Genomic DNA, 24,164 nt, shown 5'->3' on the forward strand with positions numbered 1-24,164 from the left:
GAGATTTTTTTTTGTTGTTGGGGGGGAGAAAATCCCAAATCCTCGGCTCTGGAGCAGCTGAGAGCTGGGAATTAATTCCATTAATTGGATCCCTGTAATTAATTGGATTTCCTTTGTCCTCGGGAGCCCCGAGCCAGGGAAAAAACAGGAATGGGGAGGGGAAAGTGGGAGAGGTTTGGGATGCCCAAAACCCCCCAAAAATCCCCTTCAGTTTGGGTAAAAACCCAGAAAAAATCCAATTTTAATCCAAATTTTCCTGCTCTCCCCAAATTCCAGTGGATCAAGGAGAACTGAATCTTCCTGTGGATTTTTTTAATTTAAAAAAAAAAGCCAGAAAAGGGAGAAATCAGTCCAAAAAACAAAAAAAAAATTACAAAAACAAAACCCTGCCCCTCTTCTCCCATTTTCCCACTTCCCATTCCCATTTTCCTGGCTGGGAAAAGCCCCATTAGTGTAATTAATTGTAACATATTCTTTTAAATAAATTGATTTATTGAGGAAATTCTGGAGGGCCGTGGCCGTGCTCCTTCCCCAAAAAAAAAAAATCTGGGAAAATCCAGGGATGGTTTCAAACTTCTGCACTTTGGGAATTTGTTTTTAAGGTGGTGGGTTTGTTGTTTTTTTGTTTTGTTTTTATTATTATTATTATTATTTCGACAGAAAAACCAAAAAAAAAAAATAGAGAAAAAAAAAAAAATTTCAATCCTGAAAGGAACTGCAATAAATAGCAAATAAATAAAGCCTTGAGCCCAGGGGGCTTCACCCCCCTCCCCCAACACCCCCGACCCCTCCCCCACCCCCCAAAATCAACCCAGCAGGTCCCAAACCCCCCCAAAATGGGGGGGACACGGAGGGGGCCCCGCACCCCCCTATGTACAGCGGGGGGGGAGGGGGGGCACTGGTTTGGGGGTGCTGGGGGAACTGGGGGGGACTGGGGGGGGACATTGGACCCAGTTTGGGGGGGCTGGGGGGGACGTTGGACCCAGTTTGGGGGGGCTGGGGTGACATTGGACCCAGTTTGGGGGTGCTGGGGATACTGGTCTAGGGGGCACTGTCCCAGTTTGGGGGGTACAGTCCCAGTTTGGGGGGGGCCTGACCCAGTTTGGGGGTGCTGGGGATACTGGTCTGGGGGGTGCTGTCCCAGTTTGGGGGAGCTGGGGGCACTGGTTTGGAGTGGCATGGTCCCAGTTTGGGGGGGCACTGTCCCAGTTTGGGGACACTGTCCCAGTTTGGGGGGCTGGGGGCACTGGTCTGGGGGCACCATCCCAGTTTGGGGGTGCTGGGGATACTGGTCTGGGGGGTGCTGTCCCAGTTTGGGGACACTGTCCCAGTTTGGGGGGCTGGGGGCACTGGAGTGGCATGGTCCCAGTTTGGGGTCTCTGTCCCAGTTTGGGGGGGCACTGTCCCAGTTCGGGGGTGCTGGGGTCACTGGTTTGGGGGTCCCAGTTTGGGGGGCACTGTCTCAGTTTGGGAGTCCTGGGGGCACTGGTCTGGGGGGCACTGTCCCAGTTTGGGGTGCTGGGGTCACTGGTTTTGGGGGCACAGTCCCAGTTTGGGAGCACTGTCCCAGTTTAGGGGCACTGTCCCAGTTTAGGGGTGCAGGGGGCACTGGTCTGGGGGACACTGTCCCAGTTTGGGGGGCATTGTCCCAGTTTGGGGGTGCTGGGGGCACTGGTCCCAGTTTGGGGGGGTGCTGGGGTCACTGGTTTGGGGGTCCCAGTTTGGGGGGCACAGTCCCAGTTTGGGGATGCTGGGGGCACTGGTCTGGGGGTCACTGTCCCAGTTTGAGGGGCACAGTCCCAGTTTGGGGGTGTGCTGGGGTCACTGGTTTTGGGGTCACTGTCCCAGTTTGGGGGTCACAGTCCCAGTTTGGGGGGGTGCAGGGGGCACTGGTCTGGGGGTCACTGTCCCAGTTTGGGGACACTGTCCCAGTTTGGGGTGCTGGGGTCACTGGTTTGGGGGTCACTGTCCCAGTTTGGGGACACTGTCCCAGTTTGGGGTGCTGGGGTCACTGGTTTGGGGGTCACTGTCCCAGTTTGGGGACACTGTCCCAGTTTGGGGTGCTGGGGTCACTGGTTTGGGGTCTGGGGTGCTCTGGCCCTGGTTTGGCTGGTGGGGGCCGGCACCTCCGGGTTTGGGATTTGGGATTTTTTGGGATTATTTGGGATTTCAGGGCTGGGCAGAGCTGGAGCCGTGTCCGTGTGTCCATGTCCATGTGTCCATGTCCGTGTCCCCGTGTCCCCGCTCCGGCCGCTCCCGGTGTCCCCCAGATTTGGCTGGTTTGGAGTTCCCAGGAGTTCCCGTGTGCATCCAGCTCCTGGTGGGGACATCCTGGAGGAGTAGGGACACCCCAGAACGGGGACATCCTGGGTGGGGACATCCCGGGTGGGGACATGCCGGGGTCAGGACATTGCGGTGCTGCAGCGTCCCACTGTCAGTTCCGGGATGGGATCATTCCAAAATCTGATGGAACATTCTGGAACGGGATCCCTCTGGTGCCAGAACTGGATCCCTCTGCTCTTGGAGCATCCCAAACCTGGAGCATCCCAAATCTAGAGCATTCCCATATCCAAGCATCCTGCTGTGGGATTTTCTTCTTGTGGGATTTTCATGATGTAGGAATATCTGCTGTGGGATTTTTCCTGCTTTGGGATTTTTCCTGCTTTGGGATTTTTCCTGCTGCGGGATTTTCCTGCTATGGGGTTTTCTTCTTGTGGGATTTCCATGATGTAGGAACATCCTGCTGTGAGATTTTCCTGCTCTGGGATTTTCCTGCTCTGGGATTTTTCCCGCTCTGGGATTTTCCTTCTGTGGGATTTTCCTGCTGTGGGATTTTCCTTCTTTGGGATTTTCTTGATGTGGGATTTTCTGGCTGTAGGATCATCCTGCTATTGGGTTTATCCTGCTTTGGGATTTTCCTGCTGTGGGATTTTCCTGCTGTGGGGCCGTCCCAGTATCAGAGCATCCCCATGGTGGAACGTTCTGGTGTCGGAGCTTCCTGGTGTGGGCACAGCCTGGTCCCAGTGCTGGGATGTCCCAGTACCAGTCTATCCCAGTAATGGAGTGTCCCAGTACCAGTCCATCCCAGTACCAGTCCATCCCAGTACTGCAGTGTCCCACTGCTGGGACATCCCCATGGTGGAACATCCTGGTGTTGCATCATCCCAGTGCCCGAGCATTGCAGTGCCAGTCCATCCCAGTATGGAGCATCCCAGAACCAGTCCATTCCAGTATGGGGCATCCCAGAACCAGTCCATCCCATTCCCAGCCCATCCCAGTACCAGTCTATCCCAGTATGGAGCATCCCAGTGATGGAACAACACAATACCAATCTATTCCAGTACCAACCCATCCCAGAACCAGTCCATCCCAGTATGGAACAATCCCAGTGATGGAACAACACGGTACCAACCTATCCTAGAACCAGTCCATCCCAGTAATGGAGCTCCCCAGTACCAATCCATCCCAGTACCAGTCTATCCCAGTAATGGAGCACCTCAGTACCAGTCCATCCCAGTACGAATCTAATCCCAGAACCAATCCATCCCAGTACTGGTTTATCCCAGCACCAGTTTATCCCAGTACTGGTCCATCCCAGTAATGGAGCACCTCAATACCAGTCCATCCCAGTACCAATCCATCCCAAAACCAATCCATCCCAGTACCAGTCTATCCCAGTAATGGAGCATCCCAGTACCAGTCCATCCCATTCCCAGCCCATCCCAGTACCAGTCTATCCCAGTAATGGACCACCTCAGTACCAGTCTATCCCAGTACCAATCCAGAACCAGTCCATCCCAGTAATGAAGCACCTCAGTACCAGTCCATCCCAGTAATGGAGCACTGCAGTACCAGTCCATCCCAGTATGAGTCTAATCCCAGAACCAATCCATCCCAGCACCAGTTTATCCCAGTACTGGTCCATCCCATTCCCAGTTTACCCCATTCCCAGTTTACCCCATTCCCAGTTTACCCCAGTCCCAGTTTACCCCATTCCCAGTTTATCCCAGTTTATCCCAGTTTATCCCAGTTTACCCCAGTCCCAGCCCATCCTGAGGGAAGCTGGGGCAGGGTGGGGGTGGCGCGGGTGGCAGTGGCAGTGTTGGGGTCCCGCTGCACCCCCGGGGGGATGTGGGGGGAGGGGCCGTGTCCCCTCCTTTGGGACCCTCCAGAGACCCCCAGGACCCCCCCAGGACCCCCCCAGAGACCCCCCCAGTTTGGAGCTGCTTTTGGTCCTGTTTGCTGAGAAAAGCCCCAAGAAGGGTCCCCGGGGGGGGGGAGGGGGAGATGAGGGGGGGGTCCTTTGGGTGGGCACGACCCCCCCCCAAAAACGGCTGTGGGAGGGGGCTGGACTGGGATGGACTGGGAGGGACTGGGAGGGACTGGGGGGGTCGGATGGGGCTGGAGGGGGGGTCCATCCTTCCTGAGCGTGGGGGGGGTCTGGGGCCCCCCCCCCAGCAGGACCGAGCAACCCCCGGGCACCGCTGGGGGTGGGGGAGGGGCTGCTCTGCAATGGGGGGAGGGGGCACCCAAAGGTGCAGCTCCGGAGCCTCCGCACCTGGGGAGGGAAAATTGGGGGAGGGGAGGGGTTAAAGAGACCCCCTCAAAATCCTGGGAGACCCCAAATACCGGGGGGACACATCCCAAATCCCAGGTGGGGGACATCCCAAAACCCGGGGCGGGACATCCAGTGTCCCAGGTGTATCCCAGGTGTGCCCAGGTGTGGCCCAGGTGTGTCCTGCATGTCCCAGGTGTCCCAGGAGTGTCCTTGGTGTCCCAGGTGTGTCCCAGGTGTGTCCCAGGTGTCCCGGGTGTGTCCCAGGTGTGTCCCAAGTGTGTCCCAGATGTGTCCCAGGTGTGCCCAGGTGTGCCCAGGTGTGTCCTGGGTGTATCCCAGGTGTATCCCAGTGTGCCCCAGGTGTGTCCCAGGTGTGCCCCAGGTGTCCCAGCTGTGTCCCAGGTGTGTCCCAGGTATCCCAGGTGTGTCCCAGTGTCCCCCAAGCATGTCCCAGGTGTGTCCTGCATGTCCCAGGTGTCCCCCACGTGTCCCCCAGATGCCCCAGGTGTCCCCAGGTGTGTCCCCCAGGTGTCCCCAGATGTGTCCCGGTGTCCCCCAGGTGTCCCCAGGTGCATCCCAGTTGTCCCAGGTGTGTCCCAGTGTCCCCCAGGTGTCCCAGGTGTGTCCCAGGTGTGTCCTTGGTGTCCCAGTTGCCCCAGGTGTCCCCAGGTGTCCCCAGGTGTCCCCAGCTCTCACCAGGCTCAGTAGGGCCGGTTGGCGTCTTTGGGCCTCTTGAGCTGCACCTTGAGCCGCTTCATCCCGATCTGGAACCCGTTCATGGCCTGGATGGCGGCCTGAGCGCTCGCGGGGTTGTCAAAGCTCACGAAGCCTGGGGGACATCAGGGGACATCGGGGACATCAGGGGACAGTGGGGACATCAGGGGACAACAGGGACAGCGGGGACATTGGGGACAGCAGGGACAGTGGGGACATCAGGGGACAGCAGGGACAGCGGGGACAGTGGGGACATCAGGGGACAGCAGGGACAGCGGGGACAGTGGGGACATCAGGGGACATCAGGGGACAGCGGGGACAGTGGGGACATCAGGGGACAGCGGGGACATCAGGGGACAGTGGGGACATTGGGGAACATCAGGGACAGCGGGGACAGCGGGGACAGCAGGGACATCAGGGGACAGCAGGGACAGTGAGGACATCAGGGAACATCAAGGACAGTGGGGACATCATGGGAGAGTGGGGACATCGGGGACAGTGGGGACATTGGGGAACATCGGGACATCAGGGACATCAGGGGACGTCGGGGACATTGGGGACATCATGAGAGAGTGGGGACATTGGGGACATTGGGGGACATCAGGAGACATTGGGGACATTGGGGATGTCAGGAGACATCGGGGACAGTGGGGACACCATGGGAGAGTGGGGACATGGGGACATTGGGGGACATCAGGGACATTTGGGATATCGAGGACATCATGGGACATTGGGGACATCATGAGAGAGTGGGGACATCATGGGGACATTAGGATATGGGAGCACGGGGACATTGGGGACATGGAGGATTTGGGGACATGGGGACAGAGGGGACACGAGGGGCATGGAGGACATGGGGACATCATGGGGACAGGGGGTGAGGGAGCATGGGGACAAAAGGACATGGGGACATTGGGGACAGGGAGATAAAGAAGACATCAGGGACAGAGGGGACGTTGGGGACATTGGGGACATCAGGTAATGGTGTCCCTGGTCATGATGCCACCCCCGTCCTTGCTGTCCCTCCTTGTCCCCACATATCCCCTGTGCCATATCCCAGTGTCCCCAGTGTCCCCAGTGTCCCCATTAGCCTTGATGTCCCCAATGTCCTAGTTATCCAAAATGTCCCCAAATATCCACAAATGTCCCCAATGTCCCCATTACCCCAATGTCCCCCGGTGTCCTAAATGTCCCTGATGTCCCCAGTGTCACCATTATCCCCAACATCTCCATGTCCCCATTATTCCCAATGTCCCCAAATATCCCACATGTCCCCATTGTCCCCCTGTCTCCATGTCCCCATGTCACTGTGTCCTCATGTCCCAATCATTCCCAATGTCCCCAGTGTCCCCAATGTCCCAGTGTCCCCAATGTCCCTCGTGTCCCCAATGTCCCTCGTGTCCCCATTACCCCTGATGTCTCCAATATCTCTGTGTCCCCATTATCCTCAATGTCCCCAATGTCCCCATGTCCCCAACATCCCCATTATTCCTATTATTCCTGACGTCCCCAATGTCCCCCTGTCCCAGTGTCCCCATTATCCCTGATGTTCCCAACGTCCCCAATGTCTCCATTATCCCTGATGTCCCCAATGTCCCCAGTGTCCCTGTGTCCCCATTACCCTTGATGTCTCCAATATCTCAGTGTCCCCATTGTCGTCAATGTCCCCCTGTGTCCCCAGTGTCCCCTGTGTCCCCAATGTCCCAAACGTCCCCAGTGTCCCCACTGTCTCCATTATTCCTGATGTCCCCAATGTCCCAAACGTCCCCAGTGTCCCCACTGTCTCCATTATTCCTGATGTCCCCAATGTCCCCAATGTCCCCTGTGTCCCCATGTCCCCTATGTCCCCAATGTCCCCTGTGTCCCCATGTCCCCTGTCCCCGTGTCCCCATTATCCCTGATGTCCCCATTATCCCTGATGTCCTCACTGTCCCCAATGTCCCCAATGTCCCCATTATCCTCAATGTCCCCAGTGTCCCCATTATCCCTGATGTCCCTGATGTCCCCAATGTCCCCATGTCCCCAGTGTCCCCATGTCCCCAGTGTCCCCGGTCCCCATGTCCCCATTATCCCCAATGTGCCCATTATCCCTGATGTCCCAAACGTCCCCAATGTCCCCACTGTCTCCATTATTCCTGATGTCCCCACTGTCCCCAACATCCCCGTGTCCCTACCGAAGCACTTGCTCTGGTTGGTGGCCCTGTCCACGAAGACCTTGGCGGAGATGACGTTGCCGAAGGGGAGGAACATCTGCAGGATCTCGGTGTCGGCGAACTCCTGGGGCAGGTGGTAGATGAAGATGTTACAGCCCTCGGGGCCTGCGGAGGGAGCGGTCACACCTGGGACGGCGTCCCCACAGCGGGCACGGACCCGGCCCGGGGGGACCTGAGCCGGTGTGGGACCCTGAACTGGTACCCTAAAACTGACACGGGACCCTAAAACTGACACGGGACCCTAAAACTGACACGGGACTCTAAAACCAGCACAGGACCCTGAACCGGTGTGGGGTCCTAAACTGGTACCCTAAAACCAGTGTGGGACCCTGAACCAGTGTGGGAGCCTAAAACCAGCACAGGACCCTAAAACCGGTGTGGGACCCTAAACCGGCACAGGAACCCAAACCGAGACCCTGAACCGGGGTGGGACCCCAAACAGGCACCCTAAAACTGGTATGGGACCCTAAACCAGCACAGAATCCTAAAACTGACACAGGACCCTAAAACTGACACAGGACCCTAAAACTGACACAGGACCCTAAAACCAGTGTGGGACCCCAAACTGCCATGGGAACCCAAACTGTGTGGGAGCCTAAACTGGCACCCTAAAACCACTGTGGGACCCTGAACCGGTGTGGGACCCTGAACCAGCACCCTAAAACGAGTTTGGGGCCCTAAACTGGCACAGGAACCCAAACTGGGGTGGGACCCTAAATCGACACAGGACCCTAAAACCAGTGTGGGACTCTAAACCAGCACCCTGAAACTGGTGTGGGATCCTAAAACTGACACAGGACCCTGAACCGGTGTGGGAGCCAAAACTGGCACCCTAAAACCAGTGTGGGACCCTGAACCAGTGTGGGACCCTAAACCAGCACGGAACCCAAACTGGCACCCTAAAACCAGTGTGGGACCTTAAAACCAGCATGGGACACCAAACTAAGACGTGGGACCCCAAACCAGCACGGGACCCCAAACTGGTACAGGGCACCAAACCAAGACACAGGACTCCAAACCAGTGTGGGACCCTAAAACCGACAGGGGACTCCAAAAACTGACAGAGGAACCTAAACCGATGTGGGACCCTAAACCAGCACAGGACACTAAAACTGGCACAGGAACCCAAACCGGCATGGGAACCCAAACTGAGACATGGGACCCTAAATCAGGACCCTAAAACTGGCACGAGAGCCAAAACCAGCACGGGACACCAAACCAGCACAGGACCCTAAAACCAGCACGGGAACCCAAACCGAGACATGGGACCCTAAACCGGTGTGGGACCCTAAAACCAGCATGGGAACCCAAACCGGCACAGGAACCTAAACCAGTGGAGGACCCTAAACCAGCATGGGACCCTAAAACTGGTGTGGGACCCTGAACCAGCATGGGAACCCAAACCAGCACGCTAAAACCAGTGTGGGACCCCAAACTGATCCGTGACCCTAAAACGGGCATGGGAACCCAAACTGGCATGGGACACCAAAAACCGGCACAGGAACCCAAACCAGTGCGGGACCCTAAAACCGGCATGGGACCCTAAAACCGGCATGGGACCCTAAACCGGCATGGGACCCTAAACCGGCATGGGACCCTAAAACCGGCATGGGACCCTAAACCAGCACACGACACCAAACTGAGACACGGGACCCAAAACCAGCACAGGACCCCAAACTGAGAAACAGGACCCCAAAACCTGCCCAGGACCCCAAACCAGGGCTGTGAACCCAAAACAAGACTCGGGACCCCAAAACCTCCCCAGGACCCCAAACCAGGGCTGGGAACCCAAACAGGAGCCAGGACCCTTCTGACCCCAAACCCGTCCCAGTGACCCCAAACACGGCCCCGCACCCACGGGATCCTGACCCACCCCACACCCCAAATTCTTTGGGTTTTGGGGGGTCCGGGGGGGGGTCCAGGGTGGGGTCCGGGGAAGGTCCCTGAAGGTTTTGGGGATCCCGGGGGGTTTCGGGGATCCCGGGGGATTTTGGGGTCCCTGGGGGTTTTTGGGGTCCCGGGGGGGTCTCACCTTCGCGCTGCTGCTGCTGCGGGGGGGGCGGGGGGGCGAGCAGGGGTCCCGGGGGGGCGAAGGCCGGGCTGACGAGCCCGTAGGCGGCCGGGTACGCGGCTGGGGGCGGGGGGGCACGGGGGTCACCCCAGAGCCACCCCAGTGTCACCAGTGACACCCCAGTGTCACCGGTGACACCCCAGTGTCACGTCACCCCTCAAGTCCCTCCCATTCCCTCTCATCCCTCCCAGCCCTTCCCAGTGTCCCCCAGTATCGCACAACCTCCTCCCAGTGCCCCTCAGTGCCCCCCCAGTCCCTCCCAGTTACCCCCAGTGTCCCCCAGTATACAACCTCCTCCCAGTGCCCCCCAGTGCCCCTCCAGTCCCCCCCAGTGCCCCCCAGTCCCTCCCAGTGCCCCCCCAGCACACCCCCAGTACCCCGCACCCCCTCGCAGCCCCTCCCAGTTCCCCCAAGTGCCCTCCCAAGCCCCTCCCAGTGTCCCCCAGTATCCCACAACCTCCTCCCAGTATCCCCCAGTATCCCTCCAGGCTCCCCCCAGTACCCTCCAGCCCTTCCCAGTGCCCTCCAGTATCACACAACCTCCTCCCAGTGCCCCCCAGTACCCTCCCAGTCCCTCCCAGTGACCCCCAGTATCCCACAACCTCCTCCCAGTATCCCCCAGTATCCCCCAAGTCCCTCCCAGTGACCCCCAGTATCCCACAACCTCCTCCCAGTGCCCCCACAGTACCCTCCCAATCCCCCCCAGTGCCCCCCCAGTCCCTCCCAATGCCCCCCAGTGCCCCCCCAGCACCCCCCCAGCACCCTCCACCCCTTCCCAGTGCCCCCCCAGTACCCTCCCAGTCCCTCCCAGTGCCCCCAGTCCCTCCCAGTTCCCCCCAGTACGCACCAGTATAGTGCTGCATGCCAGCGTACGCCTGCTGCAGGGGGTCCCCGGGGGCCGCGGGGCTCTGGGCTGGGGGCACAGCGGGGGTTAGGGGGGGGTCCGGGGGGGCACGGGGGGGGTGGGGAGGGGTCGGGGGGCACCTGGGAAGGGGGGGACCCCCCCGGCGTAGACGGCGTCGGGGGCCGGGGGTCCCGCGGGCTGCGCGGGCACGGGGCTGTAACCATTGACGCTCAGCGGGGCCGCGATGGCCGGGACGGGGGTGGCCGCCATGGCCGGGGGGGTGCTGGTTCCTGGGGACAGCGGGGACAGCGAGGGTCACCGTGGGGACAACCAGGGGACAACACGGGGACACCACGGGGACACAAAGGTGGCGGAGGGTGGGGAACCCCCCACGGGTTTGGTGGTGGTTGAGGTCCCTGTCCCATCCATGGTGTCCCCATCCTTGGTGTCCCCATCCCTGGTGTCCCCAGCCCATCCTTGGTGTCCCCATGCCAACCATGGTGTCCCTGTCCCATCCATGGTGTCCCCAACCCATTCCTGGTGTCCCCATCCCATCCTTGGTGTCCCTGTCTCAACCATGGTGTCCCCAACCCATCCCTGGTGTCCCCTTGCCATCCTTGGTGTCACCAACCCATCCTTGGTGTCTCTGTCCCATCCATGGTGTCCCATCCCTGATGTCCCATCCCTGGTGTCCCACCCCTAGTGTCCCCATCCATGGTGTCCCCATCCTATCCTTGGTGTCCCCATCCCATGCTTGGTGTGCCCGTCCCATTCCTGGTGTCCCATCCTTGGTGTCCCCATCCCATCCTTGGTGTCCCCATCCCATTCTTGGTGTCCCCAGCCCATCCTTTGTGTCCTCGTCCCACCCCTGATGTCCCCCCCGTACCCAATGTCCCACCCCTGGTGCCCCCCAAATTCCCAGGTGCCACCACACCCCCACATCTCCCATGTCCCCTGTTCCCGGTGTCCCCTTGTCCCGTCTTCCCCATTCCCAGTGTCCCCATCTCCCGTGTCCCCTGCTCCAGGTGTCCCTATGTCCCCCTGTCCCCACCCCAATGTCCTCAGCCACCCCAGTGTCCCCATCCCTGATGCCCCTCATTACTGTCCCCTCCCCACTGTCCCCCACCTCCAGCGCCCTTCCCTCAGTCGTGTGTCCCCTTCCCACTGTCCCCAACCCCAGTGCCCCTCCCCACTGTCCCCACCCCCCGGGGTCCCCCATTCCAGGTTCCCCCATGTCCCCCTCCCCTGGTGTCCCACCCACCATGTCCCCACTGCACCCAGATGTCCCCAGACATGATGTCCCCAACTCCAGCGCTTGCCATCCCAGGTGCTCCTCCCCACTGTCCCTCCTCCCTCGTGTCCCCACCCCAATGTCCCCTCCTCCATGTTCTCATCTCCATGTCTCCATGTCCCCCATTCCCCACCCCCTCCCCACTGTCCCCCATGTCCCTGCTGTCCCCCCCATCCCCCTGTCCCCCCCATCCCTGTCCCCCCGGTGTCCCCGTTACCTGAGGAGGGTGGCAGGGGGGTGGCGATGAGCCCGTTGGGGTTGACCGTGCCCATGTGCTGCATCTGCACGGCCATGGTGGCCATGGGGCTGAGGTAGGCCGAGTGCGCGGCCACCAGGGCCGCCTGCTGCTGCATCAGCTGCGGGGACACGCCTGGCACCGCGCGGCCACCGCGGCCACCGCGGCCACCACCGCGGCCCGGGGAGCCCCCAGGGCCACCCACACCCAGGGACATGGGGACATGGGGTCCCCATGGGTGTCACCCCAGTGCCACCAACACCCTGGAGCATGGGACCAGCATTTCCCCATGGATGTCACCCCAGTGCCACCAACACCCAGGGACATTGGCTCCTCATGGGTGTCACTCCAGTGCCACCCACACCCTGGGACATTCGTTCCCAATGGATGTCACCCCAGTGCCACCAACACCCTGGAGTATGGGGTCATGGGCTCCCCATGGGTGTCCCATCGTTGGATTTAGGACTGTCACCTCCCCATGGATGTCACCCCAGTGTCACATCAGGGACCACCATGTCCCCATGGGTGTCCCATCATAGGATTCAGGACTGTCACCTCCCTATGGATGTCACCCCAGTGTCCATCCCCTCCCATCACCCCACACTCACCATCCCAAACACCTCAGGTTGGATTTTGGGGGGACCCACCCCCCTTCCCCTTGATCCACCAGTGTCCCCAGTGTCCCCATTGTCCCCAGTGTCCCCAGTCCCTCCCAATGTCCCCAGTGTCCCCAGTTTGCCCATTGCCTCCAGTGTGCCCAGTTCCTCCCAGGGTTCCCAGGGCTCCCAGGGCTCCCAGTGTCCCCAGTGTCCCCAGTGTCCCCATTGTCCCCAGTCCCTCCCAGTGCTCCCAGTGCTCCCAGTGCCCCATACTGCCTGTGTGTAGGCGCCGTAGGCTCCGAACTGGAGGGCAATGGGGCTGAACATTCCCAGCTGACTGGTGTCCCCATTGTCCCCAGTGTCCCCGGTGTCCCCAGCCCCTCCCAGTCCCTCCCAGTGCTCCCAGTGCCCCGTACCGCCTGCGTGTAGGCGCTGTAGGCTCCGAACTGGAGGGCGATGGGGCTGAACATTCCCAGCTGACTGGTGTCCCCAGTGTCCCCAGTGTCCCCAGTGTCCCCAGCCCCTCCCAGTCCATCCCAGTCCCTCCCAGTGCTCCCAGTGCTCCCAGTGCCCCGTACCGCCTGCGTGTAGGCGCTGTAGGCTCCGAACTGGAGGGCGATGGGGCTGAACATTCCCAGCTGACTGGTGTCCCCATTGTCCCCAGTGTCCCCATTTTCCCCAGACCCTCCCAGTGCTCCCAGTCCATCCCAGTCCATCCCAGTGCCCCGTACCGCCTGCGTGTAGGCGCTGTAGGCTCCGAACTGGAGGGCGATGGGGCTGAACATTCCCAGCTGACTCGCCACCTGCTGCATCCGCCGCAGCCCCCGCTCCTTCTCCGTGTCCGCGAACTTCACCACCAGGCTGGACGAGGCGCCCTGCGAGTCAGTTGTGGTCAGTCACGGTCACTCGTGGTCACTCATGGTCAATCACACTCAGTCATGGTCACTCATAGTAACTCATGGTCACTCACATTCTCTTGTGGTCACTCATGGTCACTTGCAGTCACTCAAGGTCACTCGCAGTCACTCATGGTCACTCACAGTCAGTCATGATCACTCATGGTCACTCATGGTCAATCACAGTCACTCACGGTCACTCATAGTAACTCATGGTCACTCACATTCTCTTGTGGTCACTCAAGGTCACTCGCAGTCACTCATGGTCACTCACAGTCAGTCATGGTCACTCAAGGTCAATCACAGTCACTCATGGTCAGTTATGGTCACTCACGGTCACTCATGGTCACTCATAGTAACTCATGGTCACTCACATTCTCGTCTAGCCACTCACGGTGACTCACAGTCACTCGCGGTCACTCACAATCACTCGTAGTCACAGTCACTCACGGTCACTCATGGTCACTCATAGTAACTCATGGTCACTCATAGTCACTCATGGTCACTCACAGTCACTCGTGGTCACTCGGTCATTCATGGTCACTCACAGTCACAGTCACTCACAGTCACTCGCGGTCACTCGCCGTCACTCACAGTCACTCGTAGTCACTCATGGGCAGTTGTGGTCACTCATGGTCACTCACAGTCACTCATGGTCACTCAGTCACTCACAGTCATGGTCACTTGTGGCCACTTGTGGTCACTCACAGTCACTCATGGTCACTCACAGTCACTCATGGTCACTCACGGTCACTCACAGTCACTCACAGTCACTCACAGTCATGGTCACTCACGGTCACTTAGGGTCATTCATGGTCACTCAGTGTCACTCACGGTCCCTCACAGTCACTCACGGTCACTCAGTCACTCATGGTCACTTGTAGTCACTCGTGGTCACTCACAGTCACTCGTGGTCACTTGTGGTCACTCACGGTCACTTGTGGTCACTCACAGTCACTCGTGGTCACTCACGGTCACTCAGGGTCACTCATGGTCCCTCACAGTCATTCACAGTCACTCATGGACACTCACAGTCACTCATGGTCACTCGTAGTCACTCGTGGTCACTCACAGTCACTCAGGGTCACTTGCGGTCACTCATGGTCACTCGTGGTCACTCAGGGTGACGGGTGGGGGTGTGGGGGTGACTTTGGGCTGCAGTGGGTGAGGATGACAGTGGAGGTGATGAAGAGGAGGACGATGATGGGGAGGATGGGGGGACAGTGGTGAGGATGATGATGGGATGATGAAGGTGATGATGGGGATGACGAGGAGGATGATGGGGTGATGGTGGAGATGAGGATGATGGTGGGATGATGGTGATGAAGGTGATGAAGAGGAGGATGATGGGGTGATGGTGGGGATGATGAGGATGATGGTGGAGATGATGAGGATGATGGTGAGGATGGTGGGGTGATGGTGGGGATGATGAAGGTGATGAAGGTGATGAACAGGATGATGGGATGATGAAGGTGATGAAGAGGAGGATGATGGGGTGATGACGGTGATGATGATGAGGATGATGAGGATGACGATGGGGTGATGGTGGGGATGATGAAGGTGATGAAGAGGAGGATGATGGGGTGATGGTGGGGATGATGAAGGTGATGAAGGTGATGAAGAGGAGGATGATGGGATGATGATGGGGTGATGGTGGGGATGATGAAGGTGATGAAGGTGATGAAGAGGAGGATGATGGGATGATGATGGGGTGATGGTGGGGATGATGAAGGTGATGAAGGTGATGAAGAGGAGGATGATGGGATGATGATGGGGTGATGGTGGGGATGATGAAGGTGATGAAGGTGATGAAGAGGAGGATGATGGGGTGATGAAGGTGATGAAGAGGAGGATGATGGGATGATGATGGGGTGATGGTGGGGATGATGAGGATGATGAAGAGGATGACGATGGGGATGTTGGCCGGGTTCTAATGGGTGGGGATGAAGGCAGTGATAAGAAAAGAGGTGATGAAGATGATGGTGGGGATGGTGACGATGATGAGGGGACAATGAAGGGATGATGAAGAGGAGGATGATGGGGACAGTGACAGATAGCGGGATGATGATGGGGATGGTGGTGGAGAAGGCAAGGGGATGGTGAGGATGATGAAGGAGATGGAGATGAAGAAGATGAAGAGGACGATGGTGAGGATGATGATGGGATGATGGGTAATGATGGGGATGGTGGTGAGGTGATAACAGGGACGATGAGGATGATGAAGGAGATGGTGAGGGGGATGGTGGTGGGGTCAGTGTTGAGGATGAGGATGGGGTGATGAAGAGCACGGTGGGGACGGGGTGGGGATGAGGAGGTGATGACAGCGTGACAAAAGACATGAGGAGGATGATGAAGGGGATGATGACGAGGACGATGAAGGGGACAATGATGAGGATGATGAAGGGGACAATGAAGGGAGTGATGATGAGGATGATGGAGGAGACAATGATGATGATGAAGGGAAAAATGATGATGAAGGTGATGAAGGGGACGATGATGAAGATGATGAAGGGGACAATGAAGGGACAATGATGAGGACGATGAAGGGCATGATGAAGGGAACAATGAAGAGGATGCTGGGGGTGCCAGCACAGGGGGTGATGATGATGATGATGATGATGATGATGATGATGATGAGGATGGTGATGGGGTGATGAAGGTGACAGAGGTGACACCACAGGTGACAGCGCCCAGGACGGTCCCTACCGGCAGCGTGCGGCTCCCGTGCAGGGCGGCGATGGCGGCCTGGGCCTCCGCGTGGCTCTGGAACTTGACGAAGGCGCAGCCTGGGGACACCAGGGACATTGGGGACATTGGGGACATCGGCTCCGTGGCCCCCCCGTCACCCCACGGACCCCCCAGTAACCCCATTAACCCCATCCCTGCCGTGTTCCTGCTAAACCCCACCCCTGCCCACCCTGGGGGGACACCCCAAGAGCCCCGTGGTGACACCTCAGGGTGCTTTGGGTGACACCTCGGGGTGACAGGAGCCCTGGGGTGACATCTCAGGGTGTCTCTGGGTGACATCTCGGGGTGAAAGGAACCCTGGGGTGACATTTCAGGGTGCCCTGGGTGACATCTCGGGGTGAAAGGAACCCTGCAGTGACCTCAGCGTGCCCCAAGTGACACTCGGGGTGTCCCCAGGTGACACTCGGGGTGTCCCCACCTTTGCTGGTGCCATCAGGGCCCCGCAGCACCGTGCACTCGTCTATGGTGCCGAAGGGCTCGAACATTTTCCGCACGTCCTCGTCCGCCTGCTGCTTGCTCAGCATCCCCACGAACAGCTTGCGGTCCTCTGCGGGGACAGGGACACTGGGACACGGGGCACGGGGACATGGGGACACGGGGCACGGGGACATGGGGACACTGGGACACGGGGACATGGGACACTAGGACATGGGGACAGGGGACTCTGGGACATGGGGACAGGGGACACGGGGACATGGGGACATGGGGACATGGGACATGGGGACACGGGGACACGGGGCACAGGGACACTGGGACACGGGGCACGGGACATGGGGACATGGGGACACTGGGACACGGGGCACGGGGACATGGGGACATCAGGCAGGGGGGACAGTGCATGGGACTGGGACATGGGGACATGGGAACAGTGGGTGGCACTGGGACCCGGGGACATGGGGCACGGGGACATGGGGACACAGGATGGCACTGGGAGAGGGGTGTGGGGACAGGGGGTGGCACTGGGACATGGGGACATGGCCATGGGGACAGGGGGTGGCACTAGAACACAGGGACATGGACACAGGGACAGCACGTGGCACTGGGACATGGCCACGAAGAGAGTGTGTGGCATTGGGACATGGGGACATGGAGCATGGGGACAGCGGGTGGCACTGGGACATGGCCATGGGGACAGCAGGTGACACTGAGACACGGGCACAGGGACATGGGAACGGGACACAGGGACACTGTGTGGTACTGGGACATGGGGACATCGTGTGATGCTGGGACATTGCCATGGGGACACAGGCACAGGGACACAGCCATGGGGACACGGCCATGGGGACACTGTGGGTGGCACCGGCACACGGGCACCAGGACAGTGTGGGTGGCATTGAGACATGGGCATGGGGACATCGCCACTGGGATGGGACACCGGAGTGGGGACACCATGGGTGGCACCAGGACACTGGCTCGGGGACACCGTGAGTGGCACTGGGACACAGAGGGGGGTGACACTGCCGGGAGGACAGGGTGGGGACATTGGGATGGACTGGGGACATTGGGATGGGACACTGGGATGGACACTGGGGACACTGGGATGGGACAGGGGACATTGGGATGGGACACTGGGATGGACACTGGGGACACTGGGATGGACACTGGGGACACTGGGATGGGACAGGGGACACTGGGATGGACACTGGGATGGGGGACATTGGGATGGGAACACTGGGGTGGCCCTGGGGTAATTTGGGGACAGCGGGGTTTGGGGACGGGGCCGTGTGGGGGAAGATCTGGGATATTTGAGGGAATTTTGGGGGAGGATTTTGGGGGTGATTTGGGGTGATTTTGGGGTAGTTTGGGATGTGATTTTTGGGGGTGATTTTGGGGTGATTTTGGGTGTGATTTGGGATGTGATTTGGGGTGATTTTGGGTGTGATTTTTGGGGTGATTTGGGGTGTGATCTGGGTGTAATTTGTGGCATTTTTGGGGTTTTGGGGGCGGTACCTCCTCGGCTCTCACTGTCCGCCGGCTTCACCTGGATGGGCCGGTTCATCTGGGGGGGACACGGGGGGGTTGGGGGACACAGAGACCCCCCCAGCCCCTCCCCCACCCCCTCAGATCTCCCCCCACCCCCCTCAAAAGATGCTCCGGTCGCCATGGCAACGCCGGGCCTGCATCCCGTTACCTGGCAACGCGTTAATGAGCGCCCCTCCCCCCTGTGTTAATTAGGGGGGGGATGGACCCGCCCCCGCCCCCCCCAGCCCGGAACCCCCCAGAGGAACGGGGGGGGGTGGGGAGGGCGCAGATGCGCGGTTGCCATGGCAACGGCCGGCTCCGCTCCATGGCAACCGCCCACTCATCCCCAATTTACCCATCGCCGTTGCCTGGCAACGCCGCTGACGTCATCAGCGCTCGCGATAAACAATGACGGGGATGGGGGGGGGCGGGGATGGAGATTTGGGGGCCCGGGGTGACCCCGCCCCTCCCCCAGACCCCCCCCAAAAACCCCCCGGGAATGAGGGGCGGGGGGGGAGGGGCGGCTGTGCCCCAGCGCGGGGGATTTGGGGGGAATTTGGGGGGAATTTGGGGGGAATTTGGGGGGAATTTGGGGGATTGGGGGCGGGTCCATCCCCGGCTGACCCCGGGCGGTTCCTTTCGCCGCCGAAAGCGAAAATTCCCCCCACCAAAAACCCCCCCGAACCCCCCCCCAGCCCAGATGGTGCTGGAAATGCCCCCCCCCCCTTAATCCCCCCTAATCCCCCCCCCTCGGGATCAACCAGCGGGGGGAGCACAAAGGGGGGGTGAACAAACTCCCCCAAACCCCCCCAAACCCCCGGGACCCCTCCCCAAATCCCCCCGCGCTCAGCGCAGCTTTGGGGGGGGGCTCAGGGTGGGGTTCCCCCCCCCTCCCCAAAATTCCCAGCGCGGAGCGGGGGCAGCTGTGGGGGTGGGGCCGCCCCTAATCCCCCCCCACCCCCCCCTCAAACCCAAACCCAACCCCCCCCACCCCAAATCCCCCCGGGATTTACGGCCCCAAATCCCGGGATTATCCCGGCGAAGCCAAATCCCCCCCGGGCCCGGCGGGACACGCGCGAGGGGGGGGGGACCCCAAAAGTGCCGCCCCCACCCCCCAAAAAAAACCCTCAACACCCCCCAGGGTGGGGGAAGGGGATGAGAGGTGGGACCCCCACCCTATAAATTAATTTGGGGTGGGGGGGACACCCCCAACCTCCCCCCCCGACCGTTCTGGGCTTTGTTGTCTCCGTGCCCGCCCGGCCGCGCTTCATTAGCGCCGGGCCCTCATTAGCGGCACTAATTAAACACCCCGCAGATGTTCGGGGGCGCCCCCGACCCCCCCAAAAAATCCACCCATAAAAAGGGGGGTGGGGGGCGTTTTTGGGGGGTGTTTCTGGGTGATTTGGAGGGGGTTTAGAGGTGATTTTTGGAGGTTTTGGGGGCGATTTTGGGGTTTCAGGTTGATTTTTGGGGGTTTCAGGTTGATTTGGGGGGTTAGGAGTGATTTTTGGGGGGTTAGGGGTGAATTTGGGGGATTTCAATTTAATTTTTGGTTTTTCAGGGTGATTTTTGGTGTTTCAGGGGTGACTTTTAGAAGGTTTAGGGAAGATTTTAGGGGGTTAAGGCTGATTTTTGGGGGGGTCAGGGGTGATTTTTGTGGGGGTTCGGGGTGAATTTTGGGGATTTCAGGTTGATTTGGGGGATTTCAATGTAAATTTTGGTGTTTCAATATAATTTTTGGTGTTTCAGGGATGATTTTTGGGTTTTCAGGGTGATTTTTTGACGTTTCAGGGATGATTTTTAGGTGGTTTAGGGAAGATTTTGGTGGTTTAGGGATAATTTTTTGGGGTTTAGGTGTGATTTTTTGGGGGTGCATGGCTGATTCCGGGGTGTCGCGGCTCGGGGGTTTTTTTGGGGAGGGTCCCCACGCCCCCCACTCACCCCCGGGAGGGTTTTCTGCTCGTGCAGGGCGCTCTGGGCCTTCAGGGCCGACTCGCGGGCGCAGTAGGTCAGGAAGGCGCATCCTGGGGGGAGGGGGAGGCAAAAAAAGGGGTCGGGGGGCGTGGGGGGGACACGGGGGAGACCCCCGGGGTGTCCTCTGAGGGTCTGGAGCACCCTAAAAGGAGCTGGATCCCCCCTAAAAACACCCAAATCCCCCCAGAGACCCCAAATCCCAGACCCCAAACAGCCCCCAGACCCCAAATAGCCCCCAGGACCCCCCCCATTTTGGGGCAGTGACACCCCCAAAACCTCTCGTCCCTGCCCCTCCCCCCAGGGGACAGGGATGGGGAGGGGTCCCCAAAATCCTCGGGTGGGGGAGGGGTCTCCAAAAAGACCCCAGGACCCCCCCGGACCCCCTGAGTTCCGGTGTCCATCGGGTACAGTCGGTGCTCGGGGTTTGGGGGTCCCTGCCTTGGGGACATCCCCAGGGTGGGCAGCAGAGCCCTGTCACTGTCACTGTCACCCCCTCTGTGCCACCCCCAGGGACCCCCAGGACTGGTGTCACCCACAGGGCCACACGGGGTGACCACGTGACACCCTGAGAACAGACACAACACCCCAAAACAACAGCCTGAGAACACCCTGAACCCCCAAAACAACAGCCTGAGAACACCCTGAACCCCCAAAACAACAGCCTGAGAACACCCTGACACCCCAACACCCGCCTGGTATCCAAAAACAACACCCTGAGCACACCCTGACACCCAAAACAACACCCTGAGCACACCCTGACACCCCAATACCCTCCTGACAGCCCAAAACAACACCTTGACACCCCAAAAAACCACCCTGAGCACACCCTGAAAACCCAAAACAACACCTTGAGAACACCCTGAGCACACCCAGCCCCCCACACAACACCCTGGAGGGGTACCCATGTGACACCCAACACCCCAAAACAACACCCAGCACCTGCCTGGCACCACGGCCTGGCACCACAACAGCCCAACGCCAACACCTCGCACTCACCCGACCCCACAACAGTCGGACACAACACCCTGAGCACACCCCACACCCGACACCAACACCCTGCACAACCCTGTGACCCTACAGCCACTCCCACCCCCAGAACCCAGGGTACAACACCTCGAAACAGGGTACAACACCCTGAAACAGGGTACAACACCCTGAAATGTGGTACAACACCCTGAAATGGGGTACAACAACCTGAAATGGGGTACAACACCCTGAAATGGGGTACAACACCCCGAAACGGGGTACAACACCCTGAAACGGGGTACAACACCCTGAAACGGGGTAAAACACCCTGAAACGGGGTACAACACCCTGAAACGGGGTACCCAGGCTGGGCTGGGGCAGTGGCTGTTCCCGGTGCCCTCGGCTGTACCCAGGGCCGTTCCCGGTACCCTCGGCTGTACCCAGGGTTGTTCCCGGTACCCTCGGTTGTACCCAGGGCCGTTCCCGGTACCCTTGGCTGTACCCAGGCCCTGTGGCTGTAGGTTGAGCTGTGGGTGTTGCTCAAGGCCTTTGGCTGTACTGGGGCTGTTCCTGGGGCTGTTCCTGTGCCCTCGGTTGTACCGGGGGCTGTTCCCGGTACCGGGGCCTGCTCCCAGTGCCCTCGGTTGTTCCCGGTACCGTTTGTGGGGCTGTTCCCGGTACCGGAGGTTGGATGTGGAGTGGTTCCGGTTACTGGGAGCTGTTCCCGTTGTCGGGGCCCTCGGTTGTACCGGGGTTGATTGTGGGGCTGTTCCCGGTACCGGAGCTGTTTGTGGGGCTGTTCCCGGTACCGGAGCTGTTTGTGGGGCTGTTCCCGGTACCGGAGCTGTTTGTGGGGCTGTTCCCGGTACCGGAGCTGTTTGTGGGGCTGTTCCCGGTACCGGGGGCTGTTCCCAGTACTGGGGGTTGTTTGTGGGGCTGTTCCCGGTACCGGGGCTGTTTGTGGGGCTGTTCCTGGTACCGGGGGCTGTTCCCGGTGTTGGAGGCTGTTCCCGGTACCCCAGGCCGTGTCACGGGGCTGCTCCTGGTGACAGCGGCTGTTGCCGGTACCGGAGCTGTTTGTGGGGCTGTTCCCAGTACCAGGGGCTGTTCCTGGTGTTGGGGCCCTCGGTTGTACCGGGGGCTGTTTGTGGGGCTGTTCCCGGTACCGGGGCCACATCCTGGGGCCGTTCCCAGTCCCGGGGGCTGTTCCCGGTGCTGGTTCCCATCCTGGGGCTGTTCCCAGCACCGGGGCTGCGTCATGGGGCCATTCCCGGTGCTGGGAGCTGTTCCCGGTACCGGGAGCTGTTCCTGGTGCTGGAGGCCGTGGTACGGGGCTGTGCCCGGTACCGGGGCTGTATCCCGGGGCCATTCCCAGTGTCGGGGGCTGTTCCTGGTACCGGGGGCTGTTCCCGGTACCGGAGGCCACATCCCGGGGCTGTTCCCAGTACCCGGGGCTGTTCCCAGTACCGGGGGCTGTACCCGGGGCTGATCCCGGTGCTGGGAGCTGTTCCCGGTACCAGGAGCCAAATCACAAGGCCGGTCCCAGTACCGGGGGCCATATCCTGGGGCTGATCCTGGTACCGGGAGCTGTTCCTGGTACTGGGAGCCACATCCTTGGGCCATTCCCGGTACCGGGAGCTGATCCTCCTGTCTGGGGCCGTATCCTGGCGCTGATCCCGGTACCGGGAGCTGTTCCTGGTACCGGGGGCCACATCCTGGGGCCATTCCCGGTACTGGGGGCTGTTCCCGGTACCGAGGGCCGTATCCTGGGGCTGATCCCAGAACAGGGGACCATATCCCAGGGCTGATCCCGGTATCTGGGGCTGATCCCGGTACCCGGGGCCGAATCCCAGAGCTGATCCTGGCATCTGGGGCCACATCCTGGGGCTGATCCCGGTACCGAGGGCCATTCCCAGTACCGAGGGCCATATCCTGGGGCTGTTCCCGGTACCGGGGGCCACATCCTGGGGCTGATCCTGGCATGTGAGGCCGTTCCCGGTACCGAGGACCACATCCTGGGGCCATTCCCAGCACCGTGGGCCGTTCCCGGTACCGAGGGCCGTATCCTGGGGCCGTTCCCGGTAGCGGGGGCCGAATCCCAGGGCTGTCCCCACACCCCCGTGCCCGCTGCCCCGCACCCACCCCCGCTGCCCGGGGCCGTGCCCGCTGCCCCTGCCCCATTCCCGCTGCCCGTTGCCGTTCCCTTCCCCCATTCCCGGTTCCCGGTACCTTTGTGCATCCCGGTGTACTTGTCTTTGATGACGGTGAGCTCGTAGATTTTCCCGAATTGCTCAAAAATGGGTTTCAGGTCCTTCTCCTCCAGGTGCCGCGGGATCTGCCCCACGAAGAGTTTGATGGCGTCGGGCTCCTTCATGGGGCCGCCGGGGGGTCCCCGGGCCCCGGGGCCGCTCCCGCTCCCCGCTATCACCGCCCGGGCTCGGCTCCCGGTGCTCCCGGCGGTGCCCGGTGCCCCGGCGCACACAAAGGACGAGGCGGCCCCGGGGCTCGGCTCGGCTCCGGGGACGGGGCGCGGCGGGGCGGGGGCAGCTCTGCCCGGGGGGCGGCGCTCCCGGCGCTCCCGGTGCGTCCCGGCCGTTTCCCGGGTGCTGCTCCCCAAAATCCCGGTGGATGCTGCGAGCGCCCGCCCCGCCGGTACCGCCCCGGTGGCCTCGGGGAGGGTCCCGGTACCGGGCGGGGGGCGGGGGGAGCTCAACGCTCGGTTCGGTCCATGGCGGCCGCGGCGGCCGCCGGTCCCCGAGAGCCCCGGTGGTGGCCGAGCCCCCCCGCCCGCTGGGGGTACCGGGTACCGGCACCGGGATCGGCACCGGGATCGGCTTTTCTTGCCCGGTTGGGGCCGCCCCGCCCCGCCCCGCCCGGTGCTGATGTCAGAGCGGCACCGGGGACCGGCACCGGCGGCGGCACCGGGCACGGAGAACCGGGGAGCGGCTACCGGAACCGGGCACCGGGAACCGGGCACTGGGCACCGGCACCGTCCGTGGGGCACGGGGCTCTGGCTACCGGGCACCGGCACCAACAGCGGGAGCTGGACACCGGCACCGGGCACCGGGGATGGGGATCTGGGAATCGGCAACC

General features: G+C 60.7%; 2 protein-coding genes and 1 long non-coding RNA gene across 6 annotated transcripts; 1 reads left to right on the top strand and 2 right to left on the bottom strand.

Moving 5' to 3' along the window:
- Positions 1-1,321: 1,321 nt before the first annotated feature.
- On the top strand, positions 1,322-3,392 carry LOC117008706. Of its 4 annotated transcripts, XM_033082716.2 has the most exons (4): positions 1,322-1,551; positions 2,055-2,328; positions 2,364-3,043; positions 3,092-3,392. In XM_033082716.2, the coding sequence occupies exons 3-4, from the start codon at positions 2,394-2,396 to the stop codon at positions 3,390-3,392; spliced, it is 951 nt and encodes a 316-aa protein (XP_032938607.1). In that variant the 5' UTR covers positions 1,322-1,551; positions 2,055-2,328; positions 2,364-2,393. The 4 variants fall into 4 exon arrangements, with proteins under 4 accessions (XP_032938607.1, XP_032938605.1, XP_032938606.1 ...); XM_033082714.1 differs by having other exon boundaries at positions 2,055-3,058; positions 3,249-3,332; XM_033082715.2 differs by having other exon boundaries at positions 2,055-3,217.
- On the bottom strand, positions 3,313-3,898 carry LOC117008732. Its single transcript, XR_004420351.1, has 2 exons — positions 3,845-3,898; positions 3,313-3,812 (listed from the first exon to the last, which is right to left on the bottom strand). It is a non-coding gene; the product is annotated as an uncharacterized LOC117008732 (long non-coding RNA).
- Positions 3,899-4,025: 127 nt separating this feature from the next.
- Positions 4,026-23,581, bottom strand: CELF3 (CUGBP Elav-like family member 3). Its single transcript, XM_033082711.2, has 13 exons — positions 23,301-23,581; positions 20,073-20,155; positions 18,120-18,168; positions 16,588-16,716; positions 16,128-16,207; positions 13,257-13,400; positions 11,909-12,047; positions 10,541-10,690; positions 10,404-10,469; positions 9,518-9,616; positions 7,447-7,590; positions 5,255-5,387; positions 4,026-4,558 (listed from the first exon to the last, which is right to left on the bottom strand). The coding sequence occupies exons 1-12, from the start codon at positions 23,443-23,445 to the stop codon at positions 5,260-5,262; spliced, it is 1,356 nt and encodes a 451-aa protein (XP_032938602.1). The 5' UTR covers positions 23,446-23,581; the 3' UTR covers positions 4,026-4,558; positions 5,255-5,259.
- Positions 23,582-24,164: the final 583 nt, after the last annotated feature.

This window comes from Catharus ustulatus, chromosome 30, assembly GCF_009819885.2.
Source record: "Catharus ustulatus isolate bCatUst1 chromosome 30, bCatUst1.pri.v2, whole genome shotgun sequence".
Classification (NCBI taxonomy): domain Eukaryota; kingdom Metazoa; phylum Chordata; class Aves; order Passeriformes; family Turdidae; genus Catharus; species Catharus ustulatus.